Source organism: Puntigrus tetrazona, chromosome 18 (genome assembly GCF_018831695.1).
Source record: "Puntigrus tetrazona isolate hp1 chromosome 18, ASM1883169v1, whole genome shotgun sequence".
Taxonomy (NCBI): Eukaryota; Metazoa; Chordata; class Actinopteri; order Cypriniformes; family Cyprinidae; genus Puntigrus; species Puntigrus tetrazona.
Genome location: NC_056716.1, coordinates 6,759,835 through 6,784,986, shown reverse-complemented (window position 1 = coordinate 6,784,986; position 25,152 = coordinate 6,759,835). Strand labels below are relative to the sequence as shown.

General features: G+C 37.8%; 1 protein-coding gene across 2 annotated transcripts; it reads left to right on the top strand.

Annotated features, from left to right (window-relative positions):
* Positions 1-646: 646 nt before the first annotated feature.
* LOC122362679 (rho guanine nucleotide exchange factor 26-like) lies at positions 647-25,149 on the top strand. Of its 2 annotated transcripts, none has more exons than XM_043264228.1 (15): positions 647-831; positions 1,429-2,606; positions 4,082-4,133; positions 4,303-4,448; positions 7,489-7,545; positions 7,790-7,950; positions 12,040-12,192; positions 13,219-13,348; positions 14,326-14,400; positions 14,483-14,572; positions 15,093-15,247; positions 18,516-18,725; positions 23,189-23,256; positions 23,478-23,579; positions 24,632-25,149. In XM_043264228.1, exons 2-15 carry the CDS (start codon positions 1,452-1,454, stop codon positions 24,772-24,774), a joined length of 2,697 nt encoding a protein of 898 aa, XP_043120163.1. In that variant the 5' UTR covers positions 647-831; positions 1,429-1,451; the 3' UTR covers positions 24,775-25,149. The 2 variants fall into 2 exon arrangements, with proteins under 2 accessions (XP_043120163.1, XP_043120161.1); XM_043264226.1 differs by having other exon boundaries at positions 648-831; positions 1,424-2,606.
* Positions 25,150-25,152: the final 3 nt, after the last annotated feature.

Here is a 25,152-nt window from a genome sequence, read left to right as displayed (position 1 = left end):
ACCTACCACTCCTAAGGTTTTGCCTTCTTCTACGTCATTTGCAGTGCAGCCTGGTCGTTCAATCACATAACATGGTTCGTTTCCAAAACTCACATTGAGCCTCTCTCAGCCTAGCGTTACATGAGGAGAGGCCAAATTGACCTGCTTCATAACCTAACCTTAAATGATGAATACCAGTTGTTAAAGTCCTTGAACAATAAATATTTGAAAATTAAACCCCAATTGATGGAAGAGCAATCTGAAGTATATATCTTCAATGGATGATGGAGAGAAATGCCATGAAACTTCCTTCTGCTTTGGACCCTCACCTTTTATTTAAATGTATTTATTTACTTTTTTCTCCTCGTTCTGATTTTTTTCTTTACATGCTGTATCGACACGAAAAACATTTTTAATCTCCACGTGATGGCGCTAATATACTGTTATTCACGAATACATCTCTATACTGAAGCGCTGAATATTACACTCAATATTTGTTTTTGAGAATGACTAAGATAAACTACGACTTGTTTAGTTTACTATTTCCTCTTTGAAGTATTTTCTCTTTCGTGGAGTTCACTGAGTGTCACTCTGAGCTGAGGCAGTCTCTCGCACTAGCTCGAGCCTTGAGCACATGACGTCACATGAACTTGGGCGCTTTTCGCCTTCTCTGCCAAACCTTTACTTATTGCGCTACTGTAGTCTCGACCTGAACACACACACGACTGCAAGGTCCGCGCAATTTTTGCAGTTCAGAGCATTTCTATTTTTCGAGGAAAAAGGCCACGCTAGAATAATGCAGTCACGAAAACAAGAGTAGATTGCAGGATTATAGTTAATCTTCACAAAGAGGTATGGTGCATTTCTTTATAAATCCTTTAAAGTTTATGTGCGAGCGCTGTTTGTTGTTAATGTATTCTCTGCTAGAGTTACGGTGTTACACGATGACGGGTGTTTACTTGGAAAACTGATACAACCATCAGTGATAACGTTACTCAGTATTGATCATTCAACGAAGTTAAAACCTTACTAATTTGTAAATTTATAAACGCGTATGATAAAAAGCTGCGCACTGTTTAAAGGAATGTTTCACCGTAAAGTGAAAGTAAAAATACTATCCAAAGAAAAAAAAACATAACTTACGTTTTTCCAAATATATATGACTTTCTTCTATGAAACAGAGGCATGCTATGCTAAATGCTAGTGACAGCTTATCACTTAAGTAATTTTCAAAACGATAAAAGTGAATATTGACTAGGACTTTAAAATCTAATCTAATGTAAAAAAAAAAAAAAGTCATATTAGTCTAGAAATACACAGTGCATGTGAGTGAGTGCATGTTTATATTGTGAACTATGCTTATAAGTCTTTTTTTTAGTTGATGTTATTAAGGGCACAGTTCAACTTGCAATCATGTAACTTTTTCCTCTCTCTTTTGGTTGAGACAAGGGTCATAATGATTGCTGAGTGATATGAATGGACTCATTATGGATCTTGGCAATGAAGTGGATCTCTCCAATAACAATATCACTCCTCTTTGGAAAAGACGAAATGAAAATGACATGAAGCCCAAGCCCAGACCACTCAGTTACCAAATAGAAGGAGTTCTCATGACAGACTTCCCTGTGGATGATAGGTGTACTTTCACTCTCACTCAGCCAGATGAGAAGATTAGCACCACTGTGTCAAACACTGCAGTGCTGAAACACACTCTCAACAAACCCATGAGAAAGACTAGGGTTGTTCGGAGCATCAGTATTGGATATTTATCGAATGGACGGTTTTCGCTGTCAAAGTTCTCTAAATCGGATGATGTAAAGGATGAGGAGCCTACTTCTTCCCCTAAAACAACAACATTGCCCACCAAGAATGGCAATGGCCTCAGTGTTTGGCATGACATAACAGAGCCTTTCAAACGTCTCTCAAGTCAGTTCACTCTCACCTCTCAAAGGGACCAGATTGTTTTTGGGAATGCATCTCCACCACCAGAAACTGTTTCACCAAAGCATATTGTATCACCACGTTCACCTCCACTCCAGTCACAGGATGGTCATGGATCTCCTACCGACCTTCGAAGCTCCCCGTCTCACAGTTCCACCTCCAGCATCCCCTCCATCTCCTCCAACCTTAGCCTTTCCTCAGACCCCACCACACCCCGGACCCCATCCCCTGCTGAGAAGCCATTGAGCATCTTGTTGCAAAGGCAGAGTTCAGAGTCACCTCAGGGTTCAGAGGGCAAGCGGCCCTCTTCCCCAATCATACTGAGCACCCATAGTTCAGCAGCGCAGAAGATTGGCACCCAGCAGATTATACCCAGGAGTCTGGTCTCTGACACACGCCTCAGCAAGCCCTCTCAGAAGTTTTTAGAAAATGGTAAAAGTGCCTTTCGACCGCGAAGCATGTTTGAGACCGGGTCTTCTTTCTCCACCAGTAAGGAGGATGAGCCAGATGAAAATGCAGGACTGCTAACAAGAGGCCAGCGCTCCAAATCCTATCGCCGAGCAATGGTCAGTAGCGTAGAAATAGATGTGCCATCTTTAGACTCAAAGGCCAAACGATTGTCCCAGCCTGTGCTGAAAGGAGTCACTGAAGAGAGACTTTCTTGCGTGAGTCCATCCAAGAGCAAAGTGAGTTGAACACTAAATGCAGAGTTAAAGATATTTTACTTCTTCCTGCCACTGGCTAATGGCTATGATGTCTCTCTGTAGTGGTTAAACTTGTAACAATGGGATTGTGCAATATTGACAAAAAAATGATAGTGAGATTTAGTCAGTAACGTCAGTAAAGTCAGTTAGTGGTTTTTGTGCTGGTTTCTTTTCTTTGTTTCATAGCTATGGTCCCGGAGTCTTGTTAGGTGGCTCTATGTTAGGTGGCACATTCATTAATATGTGAAAAAGGGTCCCAAGTTCCCCAGATCAATGATCTGTTAACACACAGTAGGATTAATTTTATTTAACCCTAAACCAATATAAAAATGAACATAAAAACATGAATATAAAAACAACAATTTAATAATTTACTTAAGATAAGGCTGAGAAGGTTATTTATTTATTAAGTGGAGGAATTAAATCATTGTTAGAGAATTATTATCCATTATTAGAGTATTTGTTATCCAAGACCATATGATAAGTTCATTTTTGAGTTATTAGAACATACATACTGTATTCCCCGGGAAACATAATAATGTGTTTCTTTTTTGCCATATAAATCTGGAGAACACAGGACAATGGGAACATAGTAGAAGTTTAACTGATTTTATTAGAGCAGTTTAACCGAACGGATCAACGATCCATTCAGATCAGGGGTGTACCATGAATAAGGTTTGGGTGGCTAGCCAGACAAGTTTGATTTTGTTTTGCACCAATTTTGGGTTTTAGGCATAATGAAAGTTGTTTGACTTTTAGCAGTGTTAATTTCCACAATTAATCGTAACCTTATTTAATACTTTTTGCAACCTTCTTAAACTGTAATGCCTGATGAGTTTGGAGATCAAAGACCTGTCAAGACAGGCTTTGATTTTTATGGGATACTATTTTACACCAAATGCAATTCGAGTTTTTGCGGCTAAAAAGTATTTTTTAAGACATCTGACCGTACAACCTGTACTTAGCTGACAGGTATAGCGCCCAGTGTGGTCGTTGATGTAGACCATCTTCTTCGAAGTTCAACATGTTATATCTTCTTTAGCATTTCTCAGTTGTAATTAGTTAATTCATTTACTGTTGCCTTTCTTTCAGCTCAAACTAGTCTTAGCATTCCCCTCTGCCAAGGCATTTTTGACATACAGAACTGCCAATCTCTGTGTATTTTCTACTCTTTGGACCGTTATCTGTAAACCTGTTTTTTGTGCTTGAAATTCTGAATAGATCAATAATAAAACAGCTCTTTTGGTTGTGAAGTAGTGAACTAAAGACATGTCTGCATTGCCTAAATGCATTGCTGCTGCCATGTGATTGGCTAGTTAGAGATTTGCATTAACTGGCAGATGAACAGGTGTACCCAAAACGGTGTATATACTGTATGCTTTAATTAAAAAGCATTCCTTTTTTTATTAAATTATATTTTAAGGACCCAACTAATCAATCATCTGTGCTTCCTGCAGATCGTGGAGAGGAAGAAAGGCCTCCCGACTCAGCGGACATTTGACAGTGAGGGTAAGCATTGGTCATCCTCCAGACCATTCTTTTATACAGAGTCCACTCAACAGAGACTTATGTGAACATCCTCAAAAAAGTTATAGTTATAGACTATACCATAAGTTGACCATTTCAGGTGATATCTCATAGTCAGAGTTTCTCTGTCTTTTTTTTTTTTTTTTTTTAGAAGAAGAAGTTCTGTACCAGAATTACCAAGAGAAAGCCCTTCACAATGATTCTGATGAGGACACTGAACCCAAACAACCTCAGCCAGATGAAAGCATTGTGGTCCAGTACAAACCCATCCGTACTTCCTGGAGTCAACTCAGTGTGGTGAGGAACTAAAGAGGCACATAGGCACACCTTTTTTGAGTTTTGATGGACACGCAGTTGTTTTTGAATTTAAGCAAACTCTATCAGCATTCAGGAATGCTGATATCATAAGGAATGTCATCCAACTCTATTTAGCTGGGTGTCCCAGCCCCAGTTTTTCTTCACAGAGAACGAGAGAATGAAAGCAGGTGGTTTTTATCCAAATGTGGGAGGGAAAGAGAAAGAGTGGGCTGGGATAAACATATCTTTTGGGAAATGGTCAGGCAGTGTGCCAGTTCCTTGGCAAATACTGGAGAATTCTTCCCTATGGAAAAATGTAGATGGATGAAACTATAATACCTCCAGTTTATAGAGTTAAGTAATCAAGTCTGAATAGCTTTAATGTTGTTTTCCAGTTTTTGGCATTTAGTTCCCCAGTATTTGTTTACTAATATCCTGGTATTTTATATCAGGAATCTTCTGATGCAGCTTAGATTGAGCGAGAAGCAAACTATATAACTCGAGATTGCTGTGAACCAAGAACCTCCAGCCGAAAGAGAGAAAAAAAAATAGGAAAGTAGAAAGAAAGTAGTTAAAATGTGGGAGGTAAAGCAAAAAAATATATTTTTAGGGAAACAAAAACAAACAAACTGTATATATATATATATATATATATATATATATATATATATATATATATATATATATATATATATATATTTTGACACACCTGAGTCAATACTAATATCTGTAGGGAGGGTTTTAGCCATTGGACGACGTAAAGTCAATAGAATAAAGCCATAGTGTCAGAAGTAGGCTTGAAGTGTTTAAAAAGTTATGGTGGCTTGGGATTGTGAAATTGCAAAATGTGTTAAAACAATTTGTTGAATTGGCTGGATTCCTTTCTAATGCACAGGCTTTTACAATAACTAGAGCCGTTTATCATAAATGTCTGCTGCTCTCTGCTATCCTTATTCTCTGGAAAACTGGTGGTTAAACTTTAGTCACCTGCTGCGATTAATTTCGTTTTTTCTTACAGGAATTCAGAGAGGTGTTTAGAGGCAGGAAGGTACATATTCTTAGATCATATTACATCACCTCATCTGCTTATTGTAGTGCCCCTGGCAGCTCTGTACCGGAACCTGGACGAAAGAAGTCTGGGTGGAGTTGTTATCCGATGTTACGCCATTCTAGTTCTGTCTCTCACTGTCACAGTTAACCATTTGTCCATTGGTAGCAGCTGAGGGAGAAAGTGTGATAGAAGGGTCAAAATTAGTGCCAAAAATATTGCACCATGCTTTTATTACCTTGTTTTTCTGACCTGAGTAAGAATAGCCAGAACGTGCCTCAGGTGATTGCGGTGTTGCAGGAGGAAATGCAATAAGGTCAACTCGTTTAACTATAATCGACAGTGTCCTCAACAAGACTGTGGACACTTTTACTCTACAGCTTTTGGTCCCAACATTAGTAATCAATATTGTGCATTTAAGGTAATGCAGTCTGACTACTTTTTAAATTACTTTTAGATAAAATTTATTACGTTTGTTATTTGTTATTACATTCCATTTCTTTCTTTTTTTTTAAATACCAGCATCATATGCATCATTATTAAACCTTACACGACAACAGGGTTTCCTAAACTGGGCTTGAACTGCATTGGGTTTGTCATAAAACTGTAAAATAAAAATGATTTAAACACTTTAAACATATTTTATTTGTTTAGCATTAACCAACATCAGAACTATAAACAATAGCAATGTGATGATAAATCATTTGAAATATTAACTTACTAGATATTTCACTTAAATATATAATTTTATTTTAAGAGGATTGGCTCACCAAAATGTTTGAGGATCCCTCAATATGAACAAACAATAATAAGCATGAAACAACAACATTATTTGCATAAGTTTTCTTGGTTTGTCCAGATTTCCAAACTCAGCAGTTACTGAAGGTCACTGGAGACATAGTGTTTCACAGTTACTTCAACAGTGTTTGGTAACTTGCATAGGTAATTATTTGCTTCATACATGGTCTAATTGCTTGAGAGGTGCTTTTTTTCTTCGGAACCTCAGAAGCACGTTGTTGGATATTTCTGGAGGGTAAACTCAGGCTTCAGTTTAATTCATTCATTTAATAACATATTGTCAATGGAGACAAAAGTTTACTGTGTTTGGGACCTTCTTTGATTTTGTAGCTATGGTTATCTAAATATAGTTGTGATTTCAGCAGTTTAAAATATTTAAACACTTACACCTGTAATCAAATGCTGTTTTCAGTCTGAAACAGTGATTGTTAACTCATGTTATAAAACTGCTGTTATAAAAGTAGTCTGTTGGAAGAAGATTAACCTTGCATCTCATGCTTAGGACCAGATTAACTATCAGTTTGTCCCAGCACAAAGCCTCTGTTGATGTTAAACTACTAGTGTCAGGATTTGTTAATAGCATGCATGTGGGACTTTCAGGGACAAATGTTTACGGGAAGGGACTATTGTAACAAATTATTCAAGGTCATTTACTAAGGTTTATGGTAATTTACAGGCATTTGCACCATTATTTAATGACCAAAAATCATGTCTTCTTAATCATGCTTGTGCCTGTGTTCTTAATAGATTACCTGCACTAATTATTATCAATTTTATTTGTTTAAAGCTAATTCATAACTTTTGGTGCTCTAGCAGTTAAATTACCAAACTGCGTGCTTCTTGCAGAAGAATATTGTAGCCTGAAGTACTTCTCTCTTTTTATATCTATGGCTAATCATGCAGGTACTGTCCAGGTACCTACCCAAACTTGTCTAAATAGTCTGAATATAAACACTTATTGTAGGTGTACCCTATAATATGGACAAGCCAAAAACCTGATTTGCAAAATGGATTCATGGTGTACTCGTTTATTATATAAATTTGTAACACAAAAAAAGCTTCTAGTTAGAGCCCTACTCTAATTTGTTTTTCTCTTGGTAGGTTGTGTTAGTGTAATGCCTTCTGAAAGATGTTTGATCTGTATAATTTTTTGAATTACTAATTAAGGTGCTTATTCTCAACTCTGTGTTTCAGGTTAAAAAAAGTGGAAAGTTTGAGAAGTTAAGTCAAGAAGAACGAAAGAGGCAAGAGGTAAGATTCCACATTTTTATCGTCTCTGACCTTATCTCTGAAATTTTTCTGTTGGTTTTTTTTGCATTAAATTCCACAAGTCATATTTGTTCCTAACATTAGGCTGATTAAGTTTGATCACAAAGGAACTATATGTGTCAAAAATGCATTTTGTCAGCATTCTTAGGAATGTGAGCATGATATGTGTAATAATTATTACTGGACAGTTGTATTGCTGTGCCTAAATGGCATTTCTTTCTCTCAGGCCATATTTGAGGTTATTTCATCAGAGCACAGTTACTTACACAGTCTGGAGATCCTCGTCCGTCTCTTCAAGAACTCAAACGAGCTCAGTGAAATCATTAACAAAACGGACCATCACCACCTCTTCTCCAACATTGTTGACGTCTGTGAGGCCAGCAAAAAGTAAGAGATTCTCTTGACTGACCTCTCCTGAGATAAATTTGTGAAGGTTGTTTATAGACATCTCTTTTAGCTTAGTTTTCTGATATGGTGCTGCTGTTATAGGGCTTTGGAAGATTAAAGTTGCAATTTTCTCAATGAATAATGGGAACCTGAGTTTGCTGACATCATACTGACATGAGCTGATAATTTTGCCTACTGAGGTATTAATTCTTGTCCTGGCATGTAAGGTTACCTCATAATTTACTGGAGTCTTTCAAAGTGCACAAAAGAAATGGAAGATTCCCAAAGCATGTTTAATATATGAAAGATTTGATTTTTGATGCGTCAAATGCTTAAAACTGTTCTCATCGAATTTGTAACAGTCTGAAGCCTTTTACTTTATCTGGCCATTTTCTGTTGGATGATATGTTTCATGTTTAGTTTAAAGACTGATGGTTGCCTAATGTCATCATTGCTCAAATGTTTTTAAACGTTTATTGAAGTATTGGATTTTGTGAGAATTCTGGGTTGGGTTGGCAGGTTTAGGAAGCTTTTGGCTGAGCTGAGATTCATAACTAGATACACATCCAAGATTGGAAACCTCCATTTACCATAGATCCATCATTGTAAAATCTAGGGTGACCATAATTTTCCCAGGATGCATTGTTGGGACAGTTTTTTTTTTTTATGTAGACACTGTATCAGCACTTCACCTATGCAGTCAGTGAAAAAGAGAGGAAAAAATTGACAAAACTGCCAGTGTTCTTCCCATCAGTGTTGTCCATGTCACATTCTGGTCCTCATATGGCCCTGATCCCTGGTGCTCACACTCATGAAAAAATGTTCTGTTGAGCTGTAATGCCCTGCAGACAAAATCTACCCCCACTCACCCCTCGGCGAAGAGCACAGAGCAGTGTTACAAGAAATGGTTTCATTTACTGAGTTTAGTGTGCTCTCCATCTGTGAGGAATGGGCCAGCTGGAGAGTCTCATTTATGAGAACACACACTCACCCACACTAATACTGCTAAGTTTTCTGTTTTCATATAGAAAGGGGAAAAATAGGGAATTTTGGATTGATAAAGATTGAATTTGGTCAATTTGGCAAGAATGATTATCATGTGCTAAAATTTTCTTTGCCTGTTGTTCAGCACTCAATTCATACGGATCGTATGGAGAGTTACGTCATGCTACTCTCTTTTTGAACAGCTGTGTGTTAGAGAAATGTCCTCGTCCAGAGCTCTGATGTTGGTGACAGTATAACCGTCTTCATAAATATCCCTCAGACCTGTTCACAGCTGTGGCCAGTGCACGCCCCAATCCCTGCAATCAAAGTCCAACAGGCTGGAATGTCAGCAATAACCAGTGTTCTCATACATGGTTTAAATATTCACTAGCTGTACTCATTGGAGGAGTGTTGTAAGGTTGAGCTTTCAGCAGCCTCAATAAACAGGACTTAGAAAATAGGTCAGGCTCATTTGCGTGGACACTTACACATTTAAAGACATCTGGCAGTGAGCACTGCTCCAATAAAACATAATGAACTTGTGGTATAATTGCATTTAAAACATACTGTTTAAGCTTATTAAACTTGTGTTGTGTTTGGGAGAGGGGTTGTGGGATTCTTAGTCTAACTAAAATAGATTTTGAGCTGAATAGCAAAATTCTATTGTACAATAGCCCTTGGTATGCAAGGACAACTCCTCTGGAGGAACCCAAGGTTTAATGCCTTGCTCAAAATCGTAATGTTTTCAATAAAGTTATAATTTTGTCCTTCTGTACTTTTTATTGGATAATATAGTATGGATGAGAAATGTGGAGGAGAGAGAGGGAACAGGACTGGCAAAGGACCATGAGTTGGGACTCGGGTCATTTGAGGTGGCCCATAAGGCTTTGTCTTCGGAATAGCCATGGAATTGACATCAGGTGTCACCTCTTATTTAGGAACATAAGAATTAAAGCCCATAGGCCTATAAGGTAGAAAGATATGATATGAAGTTTAGCTATCAAGTTTGTAATGGGTGAATGGGTATTACACAGTTTTCTGAAAATTGCAACAGGGATACATTGAAGTCAAAACTTTTGGCCGAAAGTGAAAGCCAAACAGATGTAAACATTTCCTTATTTTTGAGACCCCCTTTTTAAATCAGGCATGTATTTTTTACTGTACTATTAAATTTAGCCTTGCTGAGAAGAAGAGAATTATTTTAAAACATTAGAAAATATTACAGATCCCAATTTGAACACTATGTGTGAGTGCTATAATACATGTATTAACAGAGCTGTTGTAATTAACTTCATTATTGTCTTGTCTTATTTATCAAAAAAATGCATGAAAATTGCTGACAAGTAAGAATTCAAGTGAATTCAACCATCATACAGTAACCAGCAAATGTCACCTTCCTCTTCTCATCAGAGAGATGCAGTGCTCAGATCACGTCATTGTTTGGTATAAATTATTCTGTCTTTTCAGTTATTTGACCTAACACTTGTTTTTGATGAACATTCGTGCTTCCCTACATGCAACTTTGGGTTAGTCAGTTTTGCTCACTACATAAATTTGTCTCTTTCAGTGTATATATTTGGCTTGAAGGTTGCAAAATAAAATCACCTCCCCATAGACCATTTCTCGGGCACAATAGCAATTCCTCACCTAAATGTTTTCTGGTCCGGTTTGGCAGGATGTTTCACAATGAGGCTCATTTAACTCAAGTCGTGCTTCTGAAGAATTGACATGTGCACACTGCAATAAATTTGAAGCTTGCATTCTAAGCCTCACCCATTCAGAGGCATGGTGTTGATTAAGTATAAGTTAGAGAGACACACAGTTACAGAGAGATAAACTGTTTAGCATTTTCTTTTCTCTTTTACTGGCGTAATAAGCACCATCAATAGAGTTTAAATATAGAAATGTAAATACAAACAAACATCGGTGGAAACCAATTGAAGTCTGGTTGAACATGTAGGTATAGTACACAAAATAGAACTTTCATTCTTGTCCGCTATAATTTCCGAACTAAAAAAAAAAAAAGAAAAAGACAAATGAGTCGGACACTGGGTCTGCTGTAAATGACAGACACACAAATGAAAATGCACAGTTGCCTTGATACTGCGCCAGAGCAAAAGTGTAAAGCATCCCTGAAATGCCCTGCTGCATATGTGTCCATGTATGCGTGTGGATTGTATTATGTGATGGATTGCTCGAATAACTCAGATTCCTCTGCTGTGGTTCCTTGTATTGCTGGTAGAGTACTAGTTTCTCCGTAGCTTGCTAAGTGCACTGTTTTGAGCAATGTAGACACAAATTAGTAGTACAATTTAAAGAATTTTCTGATCATCCTCCACAATGCGGTATTATTTACACCACATATTACATGTAAACATTTGTGTTACCGCAGCAATGACTGACGCATTTGAATTAAATCCATTATTAGCCCTGAAGTGGATAATTAAACCGTAACTGTACTGGTTTGTTCGGATCGGTGCAGAATCTGCAAGATGTATCGGTATATATTTACATATAATATAGTGTATCCCTATTTTACACGACTCTGCCCCTTCTACCATGAACTTTCTTTTCTGAAGCCTTAAATAAAAATTTGGACCGCATCGGCACTCTTGTTCCTGTAAAGCTGATAGGGCTTCAAACACCTGTAGGAAGGTCCTGGGGGTCACGGATCTTTTGCTAATAACCTGACTGACATCACTTCCAGATTTAGCATTCAGGTTGTGTCTTTCTCTGGTCTATTGTGAGATTGTGAACCAGAGGTCATGCTGGGTTCCAGCACAGATGGCTCTGAGGCTGCATCCTCTGGATTACTGGAAAATCATGAATACCCAGCAACTGAAGTCATGAAATGTGTGTCTCTCACAGGAAAAGCACGTGTGTGTATGGTTTTTATGCTGCTATCCCTGCTTGGTCATTTGAGGGGCTTTGGGACATCCTGTGCTCTGATGTGATCATAGGCCTGGAAAAGGACGTGTTGGAACATCTTCCTGGCTTTGTGTTGTATGCGTGTCCGTGTTTGTGAATCGGTTTAGTTTTTTTGTGAAGCATGTCATAAATGTTATTGCTTTCATGCAATTATTTACCTCCCCTTTCTCCTTCCAGGTTCTTTAAGGAACTTGAGGATCGGCACCAGCAGAGCATCGTAATTAATGACATAAGTGACATTGTTTTAAGGCATGCCCAGTCAAACTTTGACCCCTATGTGACATACTGCTCGAATGAAGTGTACCAGCAGAGAACCCTGCAAAGGCTACTGTGAGTACAGCACACATACACACACACACACACACACACACACAGACTTTCACAGCTTTAACTAAAAGTCATGTCTGGGTTTTATCATTTAGCCCTGAAGATATTAAGGTTTTTCTACACAGAGATCAGATTTCTGGGGAAGGTATTTTCTGCCTCAGAGTAAAAATGCAAAAAGGGTAGTTATGACATTAACTTTACCTTGAGAAAAGTTCTATTAAATTAAAAAAAATCACATTAACACAATATAAAGTGTCAATTACGAGATCACATTGTAATATATTTAAGGGATAGTTCACCCAAAAATGAAAATTCTGTTATTAATTACTCTTAATCATGTCGTTCCAAATCCATACGACCTTTGTTCATCATAAGATATTTTTGACAAAATATGAGAGCTTTCTGACCTTGTATAGACAGGAACGCAACTGAAATGCTCCCAGACTCAGAAAAGTAGTAAGGTCATTAAAGTACCAAACAAATAAATCTCTTCTTAGTCATCCAAATATACATATACATAATACATAACCACTTTTCTAGCCATAAAATTCCTTTGAAGATAATTAAATTTTTTAGTCCAGTATTTTTCTTCTCTCCTTTTTATTTCACTAACACATCAGTGAATATGATACTGTTAATCTAATTCTCCAGAGACGGTGCTTTCGTTGCACTGTTACATCACAAAGTGACAAAATCTTACATAATTTGCTTTTAATAAAAGTTGTTTTTGAACTAATGAGGAAGTTCTGAGCTCTGAAACTTACAGAATGTTTTTTTTAATAGTAACATGTCTTCTTACAAATCAAAAGATTGAGGAAAATTTGCAGTTGCAACATATAAAGAAAAATTTTGTTTCAATTTTGTTTCAACAATGTTTCAATTGTGTGAAACAGTAACTATTAAGCGAAACAACATCCCAGATGTAAAATTTGTTGCATCGATTTCTTGTTTTTTTCTTTTGTTATCATAGGGATAACATACAGTACTCACTAGTCAGTCACTAGTTTAACAGTCTATTCATCCCTTCAGAAACAAAAGCCCCTCCTTTAAGGAGGTACTGACAAGGATCGAGACCCACCCAGACTGCCGGAACCTTCCAATGATATCCTTCCTCATCCTTCCCATGCAGAGAGTCACACGACTGCCCCTATTGATGGATGTGAGTGTCCCCTTGACTTCCCCTTTAGACCCAGCCTTAGCTCTGTCAACATCTCTAATACTGACAAAAACATGTCTTGTAACTGTACTTTCAGTCTTCTGACGTGTATCTTGTGCTTTGATTATGTGGTTTAATTTAACCTGAAGTATGTTTACTGTTACACAATACATCGAATTAAGCCAATTAAAATCTGCTGCTACTTGTTTTTATTTCTTTTCTATTCATACTTCGCTCTCAATTTTACACTCTCTTCTGTCATTTCAGTTTCATTTGTGTATTAGCTTTCAGGGCCTCCCCGTTGTTAGATCATTTATTATTGCTTGAGACTTTTCTACGGTGTTTCAACATAAATAAAGGGGTCGAGTTGGTTTGAGGCTGTTTTACTGTATTTTAGGCATCGTTTAAAAGGTTTGGTGTTGTTTCCTCTTTATCATCTTGTTCCTCTCAAGAGGATTGTTTTTGTAAAACGAATTGAGGGAGTAATCTGCACTGAAGATGACCTAGAAACTTTACCATGGTCACTATCCTCACAACTCTTGTTTTCATTTATTGCCATCCTTCCCTCCTTCCTGTCGATTTTTTCTTGCTTTCTCACCCTCTCATCTTTCCGTCTCTTTGTCACTTTGTGGGTCCCCCGAGCTTGACAGTGGGTTTCCTAGTTTAGGACAGCTTGACTGGCTGACTCTGAGCCTGAGAATGCTAGGGTTGGTTTTCTTTCTTTCTTTCTTTCTTCCCACAGCTCAGAAACAAGTAAAACTCTTAACTGAAAAATATCAGACAAGCGTGAGAAAATTTTGAGAGCCCTCCGTTAGAGATAAAGTGTGTGAAAAGCTTCAGGAACAATAAACCAAAAATATTGTACAAACAGGAAGCAAGTTCTGATGCAAGTCTATGTTAGATATGCAGCATACTAAGCTCTGTACTCAAGCACCAACAGTTCAAAGATGATTTTGAGTCTAAATGTTTTTGTTTTGCAGACCATATGCCAGAAGACACCCAAAGAGTCAGCCTCTTATGAGGCATGTAAAAAAGCACTTCATGTCATCAGCAAGGTGAGAAATGCTAAGAATTTTTTCTAGTGTTGTCTGAAAGAGCCTTAAGTTAATAATCATTTCTGCATATGTGTATGCGCAGCTTGTGAGGAAATGTAATGAGGGGGCTCGTACAATGGAAAGAACAGAAATGATGTACACCATTAATTCCCAGTTGGAGTTCAAAATAAAGGTAAGAGAGTAATACAACCTGCGAAACTATTTTAACCATTCTGCTAAACATTTCCACTGCTTTTTTAGGAAAGCACCCCACTGTATACTAATACAGGGCTATATAGTAAACTATATTTTAATATATTACAACAAAGCGGTTTTTCAAGTTTCTGCACCAAATATAATTTTTAAGTAAGTTTCAGACATTTTAGTCTGTCTAATCAAATAGACGTTTTGGTCTAAGGCCCTGTTTACACCTGGCATTAAAGGGTTAGTTCACCAAAAAATAAAAATTTGCCTGTGTTTTACTCACCTTCGAGGCATTCTAGGTGTGTTGAACTTGAGTTATATTAACAATTTTCCTGCCCCCCCCCATGCATTTCAATGGTCATAAATGGGTGTTTTCTGTTTGGAAGACATTAAATAAAGTGTGCATATCTGTAATTAAACGCCTTTTTAACGTCCTTCGAGTCAATTGTGTTGCATTGAAGCATTGATGATTCTGTGTGGTTCGTTTTTTCCCTTGAATTTTTCTGCAGCCGTTCCCACTGGTGTCGTCCTCCCGCTGGATGGTGAAGCGCGGCGAGCTAACAGCTTTCGTAGAGGAAAATGGCATCTTTTCCAAAAGAATGTCTCGCCAGCAGGTCTATTTCTTCCTCTTCAACGATGTCCTCATTGTCACGCGAAAGAAAAGGTGAGCTGGAGACCACAAATGAGATCTCTCATACATGTCTAAATGTACCTCTGTTCTTTGCCTGCTGTTATTGTGCCCTGGGGGATACTATAGAGAACAGGAAATTGTCGGCCTAATGTAGATGCATGTGGAGGTAAAGCTTGCATGTAGGTGGGCGTGGATCGTTAGCTGCGTCATTCATACCAAAGAAGAAAAACAGAACCCAAAAATCGCAAAACTAAATAAATGAACAGGTGATGAGAATTGGGCTTTTAGAGCGCAAACTGTGTCTGCACCACACAAACCACCACAAGACATGTCAGAGCATCTGCACTACCTTCCAGACTGTATCTGTGATCAAGTGTAATATACAACAATGCTGAGTGGGATTTTGATATTTTACTTTGATAGTATAATGCTCAAGATCATTTTGCGTATTGTGCATTTTCTGTCAACATTTAATAACGTTATATGCTGTTTTTCTTCGATGTACATCAAGTGCTATGTTTTGTGCTTGTGGCACAAGCAACTAAAACAGAACCAATTGATCAAATATGATCTTTTTATCGCGCAGCACGGTTAATAGTGGTGACTGGTGATTGCAGATTAATTTGAGAATATATACAAAATGCTATTGTTTTCAACATACGGAGTAAAATTATAAAATGGCATAAAAATGGTAGAAGTAATCTGTGTTTGTGTTAGGCTTTTCAGTTGTTTGTACGTGCCTGCTCCTTTGCTGCTACAAAGTGAGTCATGTAGTTAGCAGAGCTCACTTTTTGTTTGTCCCCTAGTCATTTTTGGGAACATTCTTTATGCTATGACAAAGGGGGACGACCTCCAAGAAAACAAGATGGTTTTCATTTGTACTTCGTTTCGGCTAGTGCGGCCCACAAACTCTCTGTTCTGGATTTAGCAGAAAAATAAAGAAAAAGGAAAGGTTTATTCAATCAACGGGGGATGTTCATTCTGATATGCGGTCTGTGTAGTATGTGTGTGGAGTCACGCGACTCACTCAGATCTGAAGCAAAACAAACCCGTGCACGCCATCATGGTCTCCGCTCTGTCCCTCTTTTCATTTCCTCTCTCTCACTCTCCCTCTCTGTCTTTCCGCTCCACAGTTTTTTATTCGTTTTCTCTACTTACGTAACTTTCTCTTAAAAGCTGCTTATTTTCCTTCCTTTTCTCTTCGTTTTTGAATCTCTTTTTCTCACACATTCACGCACGCACGGACAGATGTGTATTTTGCCATATCCGTCTTGAATAATAATAATGCTTATCAGCGTTATAAAAAGTAGAAAGGAACATTATGTTCAGTGCACTGTTGTCCAGTGAATGAATTATTGTATGAGTATGCAGGGATGGTTATCGAGCGCACAAAGAAAGATTCTGCATCTTACATCAAGCATCTCTCAGATTTGCAGTCACTTAAATGCTATGGTGGCTACGGAAAAAGCTCAAATAGAGAAAAAACACGTTTTTCTGTTTGCGTGTGTTTTCTGAAGTTGCAGCGCATGGAGCTCTCTCAGCCACCGTGAAATACAGCATTCCTTTCATACCAGCACAGAGGCCTGTGTGTGTGTGTGTGTGTGTGTGTGTTTGCATGGAAGTGTGTGAATGTTTTGTCCTGGTGCTGGAACATTTCTTGGCTGCTGGAGAGGATGTCATTACAGCGGTAGGAACATCTGATTGCTCAATTGATAGAAACTCCCCGTTGGATCCCGTAATATGTAGTTGTAAGATGCGTCAGCAGCGGACGGTAGTGTAATTGTTCAGCGCTCTTTTTGCTGATCGGAAAGCCGGTTAAAATTGATTAGAACCAGTTTAGGTACCCCTTGGGGCCAGGACTGAGACAGGTACATATGGCAGGTGTCTCTTGACAGATTAAGCAGGGCCTAAGCTAAATAGAAATTTCCAGACAGCAGGATTGTTATATTTTTTGTGTGTACACATGAGCAACAGCTGATAAATACGTTGGCACACATGCCCTCTCCTATAGGGGTCGGCATTGATTCAAATCTTATTTCACTTTAATGAAATACATAGCAGTTGAGTTATCTTTTTATTTGATTAAACAAATACAAGTAATACACAAGTGCTTTCAACTTTAAGACTAGCGTTCAGATAAGAAATGCTACAAAAATCGAATAATCACATTTAAAATAATGCACAGCATTCAACAGCAGGTCACGGGTTCTGGGTACTTTTTTTTTCTACTTATATTTGCCATAGGGATTTTAAAAACATATTTTTTTAAATCCATAAACAAAGTCAGCCAGTTATGAGGGGAATCGCAACATTACAATCATTGCAATGAAAATCGGACAAAAAAAAAGACACAAGTGCAGATAAAGACTTAAGCACTTGGCTTTAGTGTGGGAAAGAACTACAAGATAAGTTATGAGACGAGATGGGCTCAGTCCTATCGTTTTAAATAATACATTTGACATTTGTTTCACGGTGTTAATGCAGAGCACTGCAAAATGCAGAAACCAGCGCATCCAGCGTTTTTTTTTTATGCTGTTCAGTTTTATTTTGGTTTTTAGAAATGAAACACGATTGCTCTCCTCACAGATCGGCTACGTCTGGTTTTTAGTTACATAGCCATGTCTTGGACTCCATCTCCCGTAGCATTTGAGATGACATAAAATGTGTATATTTATTTGTTTGTTTTTTTACATTACATTTAGTCATATAACAGACGCTTACAAATGAGGACGATGGGAGCAATCAAAAGATTGCACAAACGAAAGAGCAATGATGTATAGGTGTTGTTTCCTGACTTCAGTTTAATTGTAATAATCCCTCTCTTTCTGTAGAATATGTTATCCTCCGCCTGTGGAATGTAAATGACATTGTAATTGTGTCGGGCAGAGCCTAGAGGTTGTCCAGGAACCGAACAGGAGGATCTGACTCCACTTATTCAATTATCTCTACAAAAACAAAGTTATTTATCAGCTGAAGACATGCCGAGTAATGCCACACCACTAGCATTTATTTGCTTTTATAAATAGCACATGAACATTGTAATTTAAACAGACAATGGTCAGTGTTAGTCTGGGTCTTAGGTAATTGTTTAATAGAAAAATGTTTAGCTTTATTGCAGCTTGTTTAATGTAATGTACAGATGTGTCAAACGACATATAATAATGATATAATAATAACAATCACAAACAGCAATAGTAACAATTTCTCAAAATATATTCTCTATTGTTCACCTACAATTGTGTGTTTAACCTCGAATATTTCTTTAGTCTAAAAGTGTGACTTTCTTTATGTCTTTTCTCAGCGAGGAGAGTTATACGGTTATAGACTATGCGCTGAGAGACCAGATATATGTGGGGTCATGTCAAGCAGAAGACCTGAATCTCTCTCCAGTCCGTAGCACTGCGGGAATGCTGACGTCACGGCAGAACATCGCCAGCCACCTGTTCCAGATCAGATTCCGCAGCAACCACTCTGGAGACAAAGTCACCATGATCTTGGGGGTGGAGCTACTGTAAGTACTTGTGCATTAGTCTAGCAGTACAATAAAAAGAAAACAATCAATAAATGAAGTAAACTCACACTTTATTTAAAGTGATCAATCCTCACTTGTTTACTACAGCTAATATGCTTGTATACGCTTATATTCGTGCTAATAAGCAGCTAGTTGATCCCTAAACTAAAGAGTTACTGATAAGTACAATGCAATCTCAAAACATTTGGTTTTTACATTTAATATCATTCTGAAAATAAATAAATAAATAAATCATTATAATATGACGATTTTGTGGCACTTATTATTACACTTAATAGAAAATGAAGAATATTTAAAATTGAAAGCTTTTGTAACATTTTCTCTCTTCTTACTGCATCATTTCTGAGTAAAATCTGACACTACATTTTTGCGCGGTTGGGTAAATTTGGGTGAAAAAAAATTCATTTAGTTTGATCATGCTCACATCATAATGCTTGACGCATTAATTTGTCATTTGATGAGGAATATGATTCAGTATCTGTCAGGTTATTTAGCTAAAACTGTACTTACATACCCTTGAAATGACAGATTTTGACTGCTCCTTTAAAGGGAGTTTCCCTGTATTTTACCACCCCATCAGTCATCACACTGCAGCGGTGAATGTACCAGCACAAGATTAATCCAAATGTAATCCTCTTTCAGGCATTCTCCCAGTGCACCGAACAAACATGAGCTGAGATATTGAGTACAGATTTGCTTTCCAGATCTACTTTAACCTTTGTAAGTGGTTGGTGGTTTTGAATTAGGTTTTTGTTGGAAACTTTAGCTGGAGATGATGTGTTTTGTGCCAAGAACTGCTCATTTAAATACATTAATCATTGTTGAACAGAGACATTAACGTATTATAACACTTCAGCGGTGTTATTGTTTTGAGGACCGAGGTCAAGAACGGGGATGAAAAAATTAAACAGAGAATTGCGTGTGTATCATTCCTTCACTTACCATAACTCAATAAATAAATAAATAAAAGAACTTCACATAATCATCTTCCTCCCCTCTTCTGACCTTTAATTAAGTTGTCTATACCTTTAAGACTTCTCTATGTAAATAACCCATTCACTTACAGTAAATATAGCCTCTCTGGCTCCACTCTGTCTGTAAATCAATTTGCTTTATAAGCTTGAGGAATGGTACAGACCTTTGTGATGCAGCTAAATGAGTGTTATGCTTTGGTTTCCTTTCAATGTCGTGATAAGTTCTCAGTGCTGCGTTTGGACAGAAAAAGGCCTAGAAATGAAAGGCGAGCCATATCAAAAGATCAGAATATAAGAGAGACATGGGCAGTTCTGCTGACTTGAGCCAGTAAGTGACCACCTAGCAACCACAGCAGCACAGCAATATAAAAACCGCTCAGAGCACCTAAGCAACCGTATAACTCCCTCTTGGCAACCACTCACAATGCTCTAACCATTGTAATACAGATTTGCAGATATGTTACTTTAAGACGGTAAATGGGAACGAGAGAATGAAAATGGAATAGAATAGAGAGGCAAAAATGAGATCTTTGGCTGAAATTTGAGTAATTTTACGATCATTAGTCGATCATTACTTTCATTTATGAATGGAAAATTTAAGTATTGAAATGTTTTAATGGGCATCTCAGTAGGTTTTGAAAAAACAAATCCATTCGATCATGCTCATGTAAGCCAGATAACTTGTTATCTTTTGCCGAGAGTGTAATTATAGCTATGTTGCTGATCCATTACATAAGAGAGATGCCTATCTACTGTTTGTCTTGGTGAAGAGTCAACATGACTGTAGTTCTTCTGAAGAACCTTCGTCAACACAAGACAAGTTCTCCCACATTTCTCGACCTTTGTCAGGCTCCACCCAGTTGAGTGTCTAATAACACAGCTCGATTCCGCTAAACCACCGCTTCTCTTGAACGTGTGTGGCACAAATCTCCCTGCGGTGGGTATGCATGACTAGTTATTGCTATGGAAAGTCAGTTATGGAGTCTCCGTTTCTGAGGAGATGGTCCATTGTGACAACATCAGCTATGTCCATTTGTATTGTTCTCAGTCAACTGCAGAAACGTATATTGTTCCATATATTGGCCAAAAACTTTTTAAGGACATTGAGTTGTCTCGCTGCGGCGGCCCCTAAGTGTCTCATTTAGTATTCAGGAGGAGGTACCATCAATACTATATTTGAAAGGCACTCTCTGCCCACTAAACGGACAGAATAAATTATTAACATAATGCGTTGGTTTTGTCTGTATAAGCCTCATTCAAGATGCCACATTCATCTTCGTGTTTGCTGTGCCTCAGGGTCAAGTTTGAGTATCTACTTCCAAACGCGCCTTATACTGGTGCTCTGATGCCTTCGGTGACTTTTCACCTCATGTAATATAATCTTTAAAGGTGATAGGTCTGGAATTTTGGCCTTCAGCTGTAGGAAGCATGTGTGAGCATGCTGAAGCAGTGCAGCATGCAGGATACTAGACAGTGGAGATGAGGTCTTCCTGGTGCTGCTTGCCTTTCTGGTGTTTGGGAAATAAGGCTTGGTAGATTCAAGTTCTTGAACTTTGCATAAATTTGAACTTTACCCCATCTATTCCTTAAATGCATGGTACAGAACTGGAAAATAAGCACCTTTTATCATACTCTGACAGCTGTTTCAATGATGTTGATGGAATCTGCTTCCCACTCCTTTCTCTAAAACTGTTCCTAGTGGTTTTATCTTTTTAAATGAAGTGATTAATCTGACCAGTAAAGATGGTAATGTTCATGTTGAAGGTCTGACTCTCCAGGTTTAATGATCATGACATGGCTTTTTTCCTTGTAGCGTTTCAGCCGTTGCAGCTCTTTCGTGAATGTTGATTTTATGAGGTTTTTATCATTATGGTTGTAGTGTGGACTTTGCTACTCTTAGAGTCAACTTATTAGTTCTAGTTACAGTTAAAGTTATCGTAAGTAACGCGAATGGGCCTCAGTACTCTTCGTTATTTATTTATCATAAAATTGAAAGAATATCATATTTTTTTGACCAATAACGAACATGTGAAGTTATCGATTAAGAAAAAAATAAAGAACCTAATGTTTTTCGTTAATGTCTTCAGTCCAGCTAATGTAAGGAGGCTGGTACGTAGGGTGGAAGTGGAAGCTTCCTTTTTTGCTATGCTGTTCTTTCACTGGTTAGCAGCACAGAGAAGCATTTGCAGGCATTTGCTACCTGTTGTGATCATGTGTGCTCAGATTCCATGTATGTGAATAGACAGCTGCCCTTCCCACGCTGACTACACACCCTGCAGAGCGAGGCTGAGGGAGATGGGTTCAGCTGAGCATACTTGTTCTCATAGTTTGTTAATATCTGGACAGGCACAATGAATGCTTAAGATACTGTACATGGTTGTCACGTGTCATTGTGTAAATTCCTTGCGTTGTGTTCAGGCACATATTGATGGTTTCAGTGTAGTTAATAATAACAATAAAACAACACTATTTCAATTTAAAATAATTGTTTTCTATTTTTAAAATGTCAATTAATGTCAAGCAGATGTTTCTGCGGATCACGTGATCGTTCAGAACTTTTACTAAAATGATTTGTTGCTCAAGAAACTGGTCAGTCATTTTAGATACGTTACTATTTGTAATCGCTTATATTACATGAGTTAAACCTTTTAAAATACTCATCTTCTTTCCTCCCTTCTTTGTCAGCGACTCTATTAAACACTAATTACTCTTTAAACACTAATTGGTCAATGAATGAATCACACCGCACTCAAACTCATTAACGTTCCCGGTGATAGAACATGCGAGAGGCCTTCGTGACCCCTTCAGCTTTAAATTGGACCGGGAACGAGCCGAGCGTGACTCATGCAGCTGGTCGGCTCGTGAGACCGGACTGGCGTCTGTGTGCGCTGCAGTCGGGCTGAGAATCACACTGACTCACTCAATACAGCTCTGAAAGAGCCTTGATTTTTAGTTTTTTTTTCAAATTTAATGAAAGAGAATAGTTTCAGACAGACGACACAGTCGTTACTCCCCCGATACTCTGTTACGTTTGTCGTGGGATAATTTGACTCAGGTATGTCACAGTTTAAATCGTCAAGGATTTGATTCAGTCCCATTTCTTTTGTATCTCTCTGCGTCTCTCATTTCATTCCTCTTTTTTTCCTCCTGTCTTTCTGTAAAACGAGTGGCAAGCTCTCAGTGTGAATGCACAAACACAAAGGAGCTCGCAGGAATCAACAGACACTTCTAGTCCTGAATGTAATGAATGCTTCAGCACCGAGGTCAAGTTTCTCCTAGTAACTTTACCTGTTGTTGTTCAACAGTCTAGAGGCGTGGCTGTAAACGTACAGAACAATAAAGGAATTGCTTCTTTGTGTTTGGTTTAAACAGACATCACATATACCTGTGTGTAAAAAAAAAAAAAAAAAAAAAAAAAAAAAAGTTTTAGTGGTTATAAGTTAATGTTGTACGTTTTCTTTGTGACAGTAACGAGAGAGCTCGCTGGATCAGCGCTCTGGGGCAGAACAACACTAACGACAAGAATGACAGAACGAGTGAGTACAACCAGCCTCGGCGAAACAGCACCACCTTCTGGCCATGAAGCGTATTGCAGCGACACTACTTTTTAAATGATTAAACCCATATAATTCATGAACCATGCTGCAGGTTGAGGTGCAGTTTTGTTGTAAGGTTATGACTTTTGTGGATAATAAAATGATTCAAAAGTATTTTTATGTTCTAGGCGGTTATATTAATTTATTTTTTCCTTCGTTAGATACCCTGCAGGTCGAGATGACAAGGACGTACACGTCCAGGCAGCCGGATGAGCTCTCTCTACAGGTGGCTGATGTGGTGTTAGTGTCACAGACAGTAGACGGTAAGAACATCCTACTTTTTCCCTCTAAAGGACTGCTCACACCAACATAAAAAAAAATCAGTTCGATTTTTGCTTATGATTTGATCAGAATTTAGTTTGGTTTCCAGGAATACCTGGAAAAAAATACATTTATGCTTGGTACTTGGTAAATACCTGCCATATTCTATTTTCCAAAGTTCTCTAAACAAATCCGACCTTTTGCTGCTCGTGTTAAAGTAAAAAAAAAAAAAAAAAAAAAAAAAAAGTCGGATTTTTGACGTATTATGATTATTGCCCCAGAAGCGGGTAGTCTCATAACCACAGGGATGTGTTTTAATGCGAGGCTTAGCTGAAGGTCTCAGTTTTGATGGCGCTGGTCAGAGGGTCAAGCAGTGGCCTCATTCTGGCTGTTTCTTGTTGGCTGGCTTTCATGTTGAAAGGCCAGGGCTCATGGGATAAGGCTTCAAAGGCCCTGTGAATCTTTTAATGGCCATTAAATATACAAAAGACAGTTGAAAGCAGGCCGTTTTATTTGTGAAAATTTTATTCTGCTCTAAAGAGATCTTTTATAACTCTCCGCGATACTTATCAAAGCGGTTTGTCGTTTTTTTTCAGCAATACTTAAGTTTATCACATTGTTAAAATGCACTCTTGCAGGTGGGGATTAAGTTGCAACCATTTCTGAGTAATAATCATTAAAAAAAAATCTTTTATATAAAAATATATAAAAAAATAGATATAAAAGATATAAAAAAATGAGATATAAAAAAAAAAAATTATATTTTTCCAGGCAAATAACCTGTCATTATGAGGTACAAGAATCGTAGTTTAATGACAAAAAAAAAAAAAAAAATATATATATATATATATATATATATATATATATATATATATATATATATATATATTTAAACAATTATAGTATAAGGCTGCAAAAAAAAGCAAAGGAGGTATGTTTATGTAAATAAGGCTCTGTAAGCAGACCGTTTCATTGTAATTGAAAAGTTTTCGCTTAGATCAGTGACTGGTTTGTGCACACTAGAATGTGAACTGATGTATGGTTGTGGTTTCAGGTTGGTATGAAGGCGAGCGACTGCGGGATGGAGAGAGGGGCTGGTTCCTGGCCGAGTGTGCCGAGCTCATCACCTGTCCGGCAACCATTGAGAAAAACATGCAGAGGATGGACCGTCTGCAAGGACTAGAGACCAATGTCTGAGGCCATTCCCGGAGATCCGTCTCCTTCCGAGGACCGCGCAGCACAAGACTGGATGAGTCTAACCACGACATTACTTGCTTGATAGAAAGGACAAATATACAGCGCGTGTTTCATCCGATCGCTTTTACGTGAGCTCAGGGCTCATTACGAAACCTTTGTGGAATTGGAATCCCTGTTTAAAGTGAAGGAAAGTTTTATAACGGCGCAGAGAGGTTTCATTTGCTGGTTCGCTATTTTGATTTTACTCAGGGAAAAATGTAAACATGAATTATGCCAAAATGTAAATGTGCCATTTGTAAACTTTTATAACGAGCATATCAATTTATATTTGAGATTATATATGTACATTAAAAGAGATTACTTAAAGTTTCGCTATAT

Coding starts and splice junctions, on each gene's coding strand:
- LOC122362679 (XM_043264228.1), top strand. CDS start 1,452: ATGAATGGACTCATTATGGATCTTGGCAATGAAGTGGATCTCTCCAAT. Junction 2,607..4,081: donor TGAGTCCATCCAAGAGCAAA/GTGAGTTGAACA, acceptor TGCTTCCTGCAG/ATCGTGGAGAGGAAGAAAGG. Junction 15,248..18,515: donor ATTGTCACGCGAAAGAAAAG/GTGAGCTGGAGA, acceptor GTCTTTTCTCAG/CGAGGAGAGTTATACGGTTA.